At 42.6% G+C, this 12500-nt stretch overlaps 1 protein-coding gene across 4 annotated transcripts in view; it reads right to left on the minus strand.

Moving 5' to 3' along the window:
• erap1b (endoplasmic reticulum aminopeptidase 1b) overlaps window positions 1-12500 on the minus strand; it is an 81099-nt gene that overhangs the window by 64850 nt on the left and 3749 nt on the right. For all 4 annotated transcript variants that reach the window (XM_061981807.1, XM_061981806.1, XM_061981810.2 and 1 more), the window contains exon 2: window positions 12285-12500. This exon is cut by the window's right edge and continues 284 nt beyond it. In XM_061981807.1, the coding sequence (XP_061837791.1) occupies window positions 12285-12500 (216 nt within the window). The remainder of the gene's footprint in view (window positions 1-12284) is intronic.

Below are 12500 nucleotides of genomic sequence, written 5' to 3' on the forward strand. Positions count from 1 at the left end.
TTCACATTATTTATTGACTGTATCTAAAAAAGACAACAAATATATTTTTATTTAAATGAAGTTATGAAATAATCCTAAATGAAATACAATGACTTGGTTTATATTATTGTATATACTAGGTCAGTGGTTCTCAACCTTTTTTCAGCAATGTACCCCCTGTGATTTTTTTTTAAATTCAAGTACCCCCTAATCAGAGCAAAGCATTTTTGGTTGAAAAAAAAAAGATAAAGAAGTAAAATACAGCACTATGTCATCAGTTTCTGATTTATTAAATTGTATAACAGTGCAAAATATTGCTCATTTGTAGTGGTCTTTCTTGAACTATTTGGAAAAAAAGATATAAAAATAACTAAAAACTTGTTGAAAAATAAACAAGTGATTCAATTATAAATAAAGATTTCTACACATAGAAGTAATCATCAACTTAAAGTGCCCTGTTTGGGGATTGTATTAGAGATCCATCTGGATTCATGAACTTAATTCTAAACATTTCTTCACAAAAAAAAAAAATCTTTAACATCAATATTTATGGAACATGTCCACAAAAAATCTAGCTGTCAACACTGAATATTGCATAGTTACATTTCTTTTCACAGTTCTTTTTGACAGACATTTTAGTGACAAACCTGAGCTTGTGCTTCACTGAGTTTATGAACTTACATTCATATTTTGTTGAAGTATCATTCAATAAATATATTTATAAAGGATTTTTGAATTGTTGCTATTTTTAGAATATTTTTAAAAAATCTCACGTACCCCTTGGCATACCTTCAAGTACCCCCAGCGGTTCGCGTACCCCCATTTGAGAACCACTGTACTAGGTCATAAAATCAGTGTCAGTTGTCCATAGGTTGCCTGTAGGGATTTGTAATGTCCAGCAGATGTCAGTATTTAGTGACACAGTATCGACACAGTATCAATACAGTTTTGCAATGTGTCGAAACGCTTCATGACGCCTCATCAACCCATCACTAGTAGATAGGTTATAGCTGCATCGCTCGCGGCTCGTCATATATTTAACGTTAATCCGTGATTTCACCGAGCGTTTCACTGACGGTGAGCAGCCTGACGCTGCTTCATTAACACCGCCGCTGTTTGACTCGTGGCCCGGGGCAGACGCACGTAGTAACAGTCACGTGTTACAATACCGACGAGCTAACGTGTCCAGGTTATAACCATGTTGTCAATAAACACACATGGACTGAAGCTAAATTGTCCACTGTCCACTGCAGCATGTGAATGCAATGAAAATAATAAAATCTGAGCCAACCAGCTGTTAAAATGTTGTCCAGGTTAATGTTTTGGCCATTAAAGGCCCTTCATTTCAAGATTTCAACTGTGATCAGGCTTTAAACAGGTGGCTGACCTGTTCAGATGGGTGTAACTGCTACTGGTCAAATAATGTGAAATAGCATTTAATTTTACATGTATGCAATGCCATTTAAATGTAATTATAGATAATAATAATAATAAATACTGTGTAGTGTTGTAAATAGTCAACGGGAAGGATTTTAGTAAGATATAAGCCATGAGCACTACACAGCCAGAAAAAAACCTAGGCAGGACAAGTAAAAATATTGGGGCAAGTACATTTGAGAAGTCGGGCAAGTAGAAAAAACCTTAACGTTGAACCCTGCATGTGTTGAGCTGCTGCCGCTTAAGGTTAGACGACACTGTACATAGAGCGGTTCTGCTCGTTAGTAATAAATTCTAATGTTGGATGTTCACTCCTTCACACAGATGAGTATAGAAAAATATTTTCAACGGCCGAAAAGGGCTGGACTTGGAGAGGAGGTAGGCCTACAGTCCGGACCACAGGTGCGACCTGTTCAGCAGCAGGAGGAGGAGGAGGAGGTTGACTGACTGTGGCAGGACACCTCTGCCTCTGTTTCACTTCATGTTGCTGGTAAATAATATGGTTGTAGTAGTAGGCTAAAGTTAAATTATTTAGTATTCACTAATTAAAGGGGCAGAGCTTTAAGAGACATTTTAGCTTTTATATTTTATTAGATATATTTTTTGTAAGAACCACAATTAATAAATATATTTAAGTGAATCACTAATTGTTCAAATCTGTATATAAATATGTACATAAAATGTTGTAATTATATTCCAACTCCGCGTTCTTCTTGGTCATCGCCGCTGCCGCCACCCCCCCCCCCCCCCCCCGCCCCCCGACCACACCACCACAAATAGATGCCTGTCCTGTGGGAAACACTGAAAGTATTTTACTGCCTTTGATAAATACCGGTACCTTTTTTTTCCATGGACATGATGGAGCGCCGTGGTGACATTGCTGGTAATATGAGCCAAGGCGCACACACACAGAGCACTTACAGTACAAGCAGAAACAGTGTGGAGACAGAAGAGGGCGAATGGGTGTATTTTTAATTCATAATTAACAATAAAGGTAATGCGCCAATCTACAAGCGGCGCTTTCCAGCGGCTAACGTCCATCCACTGTGTTTTAGCTATTTTCTAAATCACGAACCCTGGACTCCATGGCGACAAATAAAGTAAGTTTCTTACAAGTATCATCCCTGCAGGACGGAGAATAGCTAAACATGCTTCACTACACACCCTAGGAGAATACAATAGCTCACCGCTAACTTAAAGCTAGGGCTCCTGAAGGAAAACAAATGGGTGGAACTATACAAATATCTACTGCAAGGATACCAAGAATAGGAGACATGTATACTACAACAGTGTTTCCCCCAGAAAATGTGTTAGTTAAGGTGGTGTCTCTCCGGCGGACAGACCGGGGAAGAGGGTGGGTGGGTGTAAGGATCGGTGTAACTCTGCCTGTCGCCATCACGTCTCCACCTCGTCGCTGCCAACACAGCCGGGGGGGCAATAGACTACAGACTGTGGTGAAGTAGGCCGGCTTCGTCGCGTGAAGAAGCCTACAATTTTTGGTTGTGTTTTCCGCTACATTTGCTGAATGGCGATATACGATATATATCTCGATATGTTTTCCGTAAAGTAAAAATAAAACAATCCTAGTTACCTGAGATACTAAGTATGTCATTATTATGCTAAATGCTGACATATGTTCAACTCATCATGCTTAATTTATTACAGCATTTGGGAAGCCTGTAGTTGATTTTTATTATGTAAATGTTATATTTTTATCAACATGTGGTAGCAGGGACCCTACCATTCAAAACTAGGCTGCTACATTACTAATGATTAATATAACTATAGCTGAAAAAATAGTACAATAGCAATAGGAGACACTATTCATCCCTGAACACCATGGAGTTCATGTAGGCTTTATGATGCAGATACATTATCATATCAACTATCAGAGACAGAAACTCTTCATTTAACATAATGTCCTTTTTTGCTGCTTCAACACAGCTCAATCAACTCAGAAAAAGGTCAAGTGAAACAACTTAGTTGTTAACTTTAGGTCAATAATGCTTGTCTTTCTCTCAGACAGACAGGGCTTTTCTGTCCGTAGAACCTTTATTTAACCAGATAAGAAACCCATTGAGATCAAGATCTCTTTCACAAGGGTGACCTGGCCAAGAGTTCAACAGCACATGTCACAGAGCAGTTTCAAAAAAGTAATACGTTGAGACATACATTTTAAAATACATAAAAGAGAACTGTAAAACAATAAAGATTTACACCTTTTAAAAACACAGGCACTGTGCAAAAGTCTCTTGCCAGATTGTCCCTAAGGACAGAACGGAAGTAGTTCAGTGAGTTTCAGTTTCGTCTGCAATGCATTCCATGCCATAGGGGCAGCAATGCCAAAAGCTCTTTTGCCAAATTCAGTCCGTACATGGGGAACAGTTAAAACATACAAATTGTTAGAACGTAATGCATAAGAGCTGCTTTTTCTTTGTAACAAAGTACACAAGTATGGAGGTATTAAACCTAAAAGAGCCTTATGAATGATAGTCAGCCAATGTGTGCATCTGCGTGCACTCAATGAAGATAAGTCTGACTTCATATACAGTTGACAGTGGTGGGTGAGACTATGACAGCCAGTAACAAATCTTAGTGCTGAGTGAAAAACAGTGTCCGAGGACTGGAGGCATTTAGATGAAGCACTAAAATAAAGCACGTCTCCATAATCAATTACGGGCAAGATAGTCGCTGTCACCAATTTCTTTCTGACTTTAAGAGAGAAGCAGTTTTTATTTCTAAAAAAGAAACCAAGCTTTACCCTAAGCTTAGAGACCATGTTGTTAATATGGGCTTTAAATGAAAGCACCTGATCAAGAGTAAAACCCAAGTACTTGTAATTTAAGACCTGCTCTATAGGGTTTCCATTTGATGTTACAATATTTGGAATATTTTCCAGTAGCACCCTTGAATGAGAGAAAACCATTACATTGCTTTTATCTGTATTTAAAACCAATTTAAGATCATATAAGCAAGCTTGGATGACATCAAAAGCAGCTTGTAAAAACTCAAAAGCCTGAGTGATGGAGGTTGAACAGCAATAAATAATGGTGTCCATCCATCCATCCATCTTCTTCCGCTTATCCGAGGTTGGGTCGCGGGGGCAGCAGCCTAAGCAGGGAAGCCCAGACTTCCCTCTCCCCAGCCACTTCGACCAGCCCCTCCCGGGGGATCCCGAGGCGTTCCCAGGCCAGCCGGGAGGCAGTCTTCCCAACGTGTCCTGGGTCTACCCCGTGGTCTCCTACCGGTCGGACGTGCCCTAAACACCTCCCGAGGGAGGCGATCGGGTGGCATCTTGACCAGATGCCCGAACCACCTCATCTGGCTCCTCTCGATGTGGAGGAGCAGCGGCTTTACTTTGAGCTCCCCCCGGATGACAGAGCTTCTCACCCTATCTCTAAGGGAGAGCCCTGCCACCCGGCGGAGGAAACTAATTTCGGCCGCTTGTACCCGTGATCTTGTCCTTTCGGTCATAACCCAAAGCTCATGACCATAGGTGAGGATGGGAACGTAGATCGACCGGTAAATTGAGAGCTTTGCCTTCCGGCTCAGCTCCTTCTTCACCACAACGGATCGATACAGCGTCCGCATTACTGAAGATGCCGCACCGATCCGCCTGTCGATCTCACGATCCACTCTTCCCTCACTCGTGAACAAGACTCCGAGGTACTTGAACTCCTCCACTTGGGGCAGGGTCTCCTCCCCAACCCGAAGATGGCATTCCACCCTTTTCCGGGCGAGAACCATGGACTCGGACTTGGAGGTGCTGATTCTCATCCCAGTCGCTTCACACTCGGCTGCGAACCGATCCAGCGAGAGCTGAAGATCCTGGCCAGATGAAGCCATCAGGACGACATCATCTGCAAAAAGCAGAGACCTAATCCTGCAGCCACCAAACCAGATCCCCTCAACGCCTTGACTGCGCCTAGAATTCTGTCCATAAAAGTTATGAACAGATTCGGTGACAAAGGGCAGCCTTGGCGGAGTCCAACCCTCACTGGAAACGTGTCCGACTTACTGCCGGCAGTGCGGACCAAGCTCTGACACTGATCATACAGGGAGCGGACCGCCAAAATCAGACAGTCCGTTACCCCATACTCTCTGAGCACTCCCCACAGGACTTCCCGAGGGACACGGTCGAATGCCTTCTCCAAGTCCACAAAGCACATGTAGACTGGTTGGGCAAACTCCCATGCACCCTCAAGGACCCTGCCGAGAGTATAGAGCTGGTCCACAGTTCCACGACCAGGACGAAAACCACACTGTTCCTCCTGAATCCGAGGTTCGACTAACCGCCGTAGCCTCCTCTCCAGTACACCTGAATAGACCTTACCGGGAAGGCTGAGGAGTGTGATCCCACGATAGTTAGAATACACCCTCCGGTTCCCCTTCTTAAAGAGAGGAACCACCACCCCGGTCTGCCAATCCAGAGGTACCGCCCCCGATGTCCACGCGATGCTGCAGAGTCTTGTCAACCAAGACAGCCCCACAGCATCCAGAGCCTTAAGGAACTCCGGGCGGATCTCATCCACCCCCGGGGCCTTGCCACCGAGGAGCTTTTTAACTACCTCAGCAACCTCAGCCCCAGAAATAGAAGAGCCCACCACAGATTCCCCAGGCACTGCTTCCTCATAGGAAGACGTGTTGGTGGGATTGAGGAGGTCTTCGAAGTATTCCCTCCACCGATCCACAACATCCGCAGTTGAGGTCAGCAGAACACCATCCTCACCATACACGGTGTTGATAGTGCACTGCTTCCCCTTCCTGAGGCGGCGGATGGTTGTCCAGAATCGCTTCGAAGCCGTCCGGAAGTCGTTTTCCATGGCTTCTCCGAACTCCTCCCATGTCCGAGTTTTTGCCTCCGCAACCGCTGAAGCCGCACACCGCTTGCCCTGTCGGTACCTGTCCGCTGCCTCAGGAGTCCTATGGGCCAAAAGAACCCAATAGGACTCCTTCTTCAGCTTGACGGCATCCCTCATCGCCGGTGTCCACCAAAGGGTTCTAGGATTACCGCCACGACAGGCACCAACTACCTTGCGGCCACAGCTCCAATCAGCTGCCTCGACAATAGAGGCGCGAAACATGGTCCACTCGGACTCAATGTCCAGCACCTCCCTCGTGACATGTTCAAAGTTCTTCCGGAGGTGGGAATTGAAACTCTCTCTGACAGGAGACTCTGCCAGACGTTCCCAGCAAACCCTCACAATGCGTTTGGGCCTACCAGGTCTGTCCGGCATCTGCCCCCACCATTGCAGCCAACTCACCACCAGGTGGTGATCGGTTGAAAGCTCCGCCCCTCTCTTCACCCGAGTGTCCAAAACATGAGGCCGCAAATACCATGACACAACTACAAAGTCGATCATGGAACTGCGGCCTAGGGTGTCCTGGTGCCAAGTGCACATATGGACACCCTTATGTTCGAACATGGTGTTCATTATGGACAGTCTGTGACGGGCACAAAACTCCAATAACAAAACACCACTCGGGTTCAGATCCGGGCGGCCATTCTTCCCAATCACGCCTCTCCAGGTTTCACTGTCGCTGCCAACATGAGCATTGAAGTCCCCCAGTAGAACGAGGGAATCACCCGGGGGAGCACTCTCAAGTACTCCCTCGAGCGAATCCAAAAAGGGTGGGTACTCTGAGTTGCCGTTTGGCGCGTAAGCGCAAACCACAGTCAGGACCCGTCCCCCCACCCGAAGGCGGAGGGAAGCTACCCTCTCGTCCACCGGGTTGAACTCCAACGTGCAGGCTCTGAGCCGGGGGGCAACAAGAATTGCCACCCCAGCCCGTCGCCTCTCATTGCCGGCAACGCCAGAGTGGAAGAGAGTCCAGCCCCTCTCGAGAGAACTGGTTCCAGAGCCCTTGCTGTGCGTCGAAGTGAGTCCGACTATATCTAGCCAGAACTTCTCCACCTCGCGCACTAGCTCAGGCTCCTCCCCCCCAGCGAGGTGACGTTCCACGTCCCAAGAGCTAGCTTCTGTAGCCGAGGATCGGACCGCCAAGTGCCCTGCCCTCGGCTTCCGCCCAGTTCACACTGCACCCGACTTCTATGGCCCCTGCTATGGGTGGTGAGCCCATTGGAGGGGGGACCCACGTTGCCTCTTCGGGCTGTGCCCGGCCGGGCCCCATGGGGACAGGCCCGGCCACCAGGCGCTCGCCATCGTGCCCCACCTCCGGGCCTGGCTCCAGAGGGGGGCCCCGGTGACCCGTGTCCGGGCGAGGGAAATCTGGGTCCTTTATTTTTATTCGTCATGGAGGTCTTCGAGCTGCTCTTTGTCTGATCCCTCACCTAGGACCAGTTTGTTTTGGGAGACCCTACCAGGGGCCATTAAGCCCCCGGACAACATAGCTCCTAGGATCATTGGGACACGCAAACTCCTCTACCACGGTAAGGTGGCAGCTCAGAGAGGAGTTAATAATGGTGTCGTCTGCATAAAAATGGTACATTGCATTTGACAAATTATTGCAAAGATTATTTAAGTAGATAGAAAATAAAATGGGCCCCAGCACTGAGCCTTCTGGAACTCCTTTGGTAATGTCCAGTAATGAAGAGGTAGTCCCAGCCACCTGTACACGTGTTCTGCTGGAAAGATAGTCTGTGAACCAAGCAGCTGCATTTTTAACTAATCCAACGTGATGAAGGGCTTGAATTAACAGACTGTGGTCTACTGTGTCAAATGCTTTTGACAAATCAATAAATAGGGCGACACAATATTTCTTGCCGTCTACAGCCTCGATTAAATCATTGAGGACCTTAAGAGCAGCTGTAATAGTGCTATGCTGTTTTCTAAAACCAGATTGAAATGGAGATCAAATATTGTTTGATTCTAAAAAAATCCTTTAGCTGGTTACTGATGATCTTCTCAAACATTTTTGCTAAAATGCATAATTTAGAAATTGGTCTGCAATTATTTATATTTGTGGGTTCACCCCCTATTAGCAGGGGAAGAACAAAGGCTGATTTCCAGATTTTTGGAATGCTTTTACTTTTTAGACTTAGGTTAAAAATATGCGAGAGAGGCTCAGCAATAAAATCAGCAGCCAATTTTAAGAAAAAGGGTTCAATTTGGTCATGTCCTGCTGCTTTAGTTGTGTCCAGGCTCTTTAATGCATTGTTTACCTCAGATACTGATACAGGTGTGAACTCGAAAGTACAGGTGCTGCGTCTATTTACAGCCTGTGGTGTATTTGATATATTAACATTAGTTAAACCAACATTTGACAATAGAGGATTAAACGACTCAAACAAGGATCCGGCAGAAACAAAATACTCATTAAAACAATTTGATATAGGTGTTTTATCAGACAAAGTACCAGATTGAGTAATTAAAGGACATGGAAAGTCATTTGTTGTCACATGATTTAAAGAAGCTTTTATGGTTTGCCAAAACTTTTTGGGGTCATTTATATGTTTTTTGCATTCATGCAGGTAAAAATCAGACTTGGCTCTCTTAACAAGCAAAGTACATTTATTTCTAAGCTGGCGAAATCTAAGCCAGTCAACCTGTCTTTCTTTTTCGAGCCCTGGCCCAAGCAACGTCTTTCTCTTTGAGAAGGTTTCCAATTGCAGACGAAAACCAGGGATTATTTTGACCTTTAACTCTAAATTTTCGAAAGGGAACATGTTTATTGACTATACGTTGAAATTCGTAACACACACCCGCACGCACACACACCGCAAAATGAGCTAACGTTACGCGAAAAGCTAATCAGCCTTTACCTTAAGGACTGTGAGCGAGCTGAGCTGCCGCTTATGTTTCTAGAACGTCAACGGGCTCAGAGTGATGTTACTAGTAGTTGACTTGGAAGTGTTTATTATAATTTGGGGAGAGTCCGCCGCCTTATACCAAAGACTATAAAAATGGGACCCATTATCTCCCTGCTTGGCACTCAGCATCAAGGGTTGGAATTGGGGGTTAAATCACCAAAAAATTATTCACGGGCGCGGCACCGCTGCTGCCCACTGCTCCCCTCACCTACCAGGGGGTGAACAAGGGGGTGGGTCAAATTCAGAGGACAAATTTCACCACACCTAGTGTGTGTGTGTGTGACAATCATTGGTACTTTAACTTTAACTTATGCTCACTTGCTTAACACCTTTCTGCTCACCACAGCGCAGGAGCACTGACTCCATGCGCTCTGAATACGCACTGCTGATTGGCTGTTACACGCTCTGATTACGCACTGCTGATTGGCTGTTACATGCGCTCTGAATATGCACTGCTGATTGGCTGTTACCGCTCTGCGTGTAACCAATCAGATGGTTCTGTGGGTGAGACAATGCTGGGTGCTGCAAAGACATACTGACAGAGGCAGATGCAGAACTAAGTAGAGCAGCTTGTTAAGACTTTAGTTTAGGCGGTTTATAACAAAAACTACTTTTTTAATTGTTTGTAAGTCAGGAAATTTGTCCCTGGACACATGAGACTTTGAATATGACCAATGTATGATCCTGTAACTACTTGGTCTGGGATCCATACCCAAATTTGTGATATCACCCAAAACTAATGTAAAGTATCCAAACAACAGAAGAATAAGTGATTATTACATTTTAACAGAAGTGTAGATGTAACATGTTAAAACAGAAATTAATTGCTAATGTTATTAATAATTATTAATATGATATATTATTAAATAGTATTATGACATCTTCTTCCAATATTAAATATTTTATCTTTCTCTCTGTTCAATGTGCCCCTAATCCTGATTTGTAATGTTTAATCCTAAACTCTAGAACAGGGGTGTCCAAAGTGAGGCCAAGGGGCCATTTGCGGTTCGCAGCTAATTTTTAAAGGCCGGCGGCACATTTTTAAAATACTATTACAAAAAAAAACATTCAGAAAATAAATAAAAGAGCAAACAGGTGCAATGTGATGAGAAAATGTTGCAATATTGACACTAATAACACACTCGTGTGTGTGTGTTATTAATGTCTGCTGGCATTGCTAAAAAAAAAAAGTTAAAACTTTTTAATCGACGGATAGATCTGAAGTTTATCTAGAGATTTAAGCGTTGAAAGTAAAAATAAATTATATATTAATATATGGCTTATTTGTGGGGGGGTTTTGGATCACCGGGACGATTAGTCAGATTTTTGTTTTGTTTTTATTGTTCAAAAAATATTAATTAATCAAAAACAATGTTGTTATTAATAATTAAATTAATTGTTATTTAATTAATTAATTATTAAATATTTAACTAACTAATTATTTACATATTTAAGGCTTAGATTAGTTCACATCAAATATTCCAATTATAAAAAATTTGGTGGAAAATATTGCATATTTTGTGTTTTTATCATAAAAAACAGGGTTTCCATTGCCAAAAGCGATTTTTTTTTAAAACTTTATGTCATCGGATTGTTCTGAAGTGGATCTATAGATATTTAAGCGTTGAAAGTAAAATATAATATATATATATATATATATATATATATATATATATATATATATATATATATATATATATATATGGCTTATTTGGGGGTGGCTTTTGGATCTTTGAGACCATCAGTCTGATTTTTGTTTTTGGCTGATTGCTCAAAAAATAATTAATCAAAAACAATGCTGTTATTAATAATTAAATTAATTGTTATTTAATTAATTAATTAATTAATTATTAAATATTTAACTAACTAATGATTTACATATTTAAGGCTCGGATTAGTTCACATCAAATATTCCAATTCTAAAAATTACGGTGGAAAATATTGCAATTTCGTGTTTTTAATCACAAAAAACAGGGTTTCCATTGCCAAAAGCGATTTTTTTTTTAAACTTTATGTCATCGGATTGTGAAGTGAAGTGAAGTGAATTACATTTGTATAGCGCTTTTTCTCAAGTGACTCAAAGCGCTTTACATTGTGAAACCCAATATCTAAGTTACATTTAAACCAGTGTGGGTGGCACTGGGAGCAGGTGGGTAAAGTGTCTTGCCCAAGGACACAATGGCAGTGACTAGGATGGCGGAAGCGGGTATCGAACCTGCAACCCTCAAGTTGCTGGCACGGCCGCTCTACCAACCGAGCTATACCGCCCCACATTGGATTGTTCTGAAGTGGATCTATAGAGATTTAAACGTTGAAAGTTTAAAAAAATTATATATTAATATATGGCTTATTTGTGGGTGGCTTTTGGATCCCTGAGACCATGAGTCTGATTTTTATTTCTTCTTGATTGCTCAAAAAATAATTAATAAAAAACAATGCTGTTATTAATAATTAAATAAATTATTTAATTAATTAATCAATAAATATTTAATTAACTTATTATTTACATATTTCACATCAAATATTCCACTTTAAACATCCATGGGGACAATATTGCATATTTTGTGTTTTTACCATAGAAAACAGGGTTTCCATTGCCAAAAGGGATTTTTTTTTTTTTTTACTTTATGTCATCGGATAGTTCTGAAGTGGATTTATAGATATTTTAGCGTTGAAAGTTAAAAAAAAAAAAGTTAATATCTGACTTGTTAACACTTTATAACTGAGACCATTACATTCACCAAAATTGAGGGGAGCCTTAAGGATTTCATAATGATGAAAAATATCAAAATGTATCAAAAAGTAAGATTCCACCCAAGCGTGACCCATTTTGGATTCCCTGTGACTAGTGGTTGACTTGCCTGACTTCAGTCCCCACTCAGTGATGGTGTGATTGGTTGTTAGTTATTATATGCGCCCTGTAATTCACTGGCGACCAGTCCAGGGTGTAGACCCAGGTCAGCTGGTATAGGCTCCAGCTCCTCATGACCAGAACATCTTGCAGTATGATGCAGTGCAGTCCTAAAACCACTATCTAATTTGACAGTACAAATACCAAGAAAAAGCCACCGACTAAAATCCAAAGAAAAAGCCTTACCGGACTTCCCCGCTGCTTGTGCGGTAGCTGCTCCTATAAAACCCATGGTAGCTGTCAGAGAGCTCGGCAGAAAACTCCAACTCGACCTCGTAGTCCTTCCCTTTGGTCAACACCTCGTCTGAGACCAAGGCTAGTTGCTGATGATAAGGATTTTCCAGAACTTGCAGATCCCCCACACCCTCAGGCGTCCTAAGCTTCACATTGAAGGTCTTCAAC

This window comes from Nerophis lumbriciformis, linkage group LG24 (assembly GCF_033978685.3).
Source record: "Nerophis lumbriciformis linkage group LG24, RoL_Nlum_v2.1, whole genome shotgun sequence".
Lineage (NCBI taxonomy): Eukaryota > Metazoa > Chordata > Actinopteri > Syngnathiformes > Syngnathidae > Nerophis > Nerophis lumbriciformis.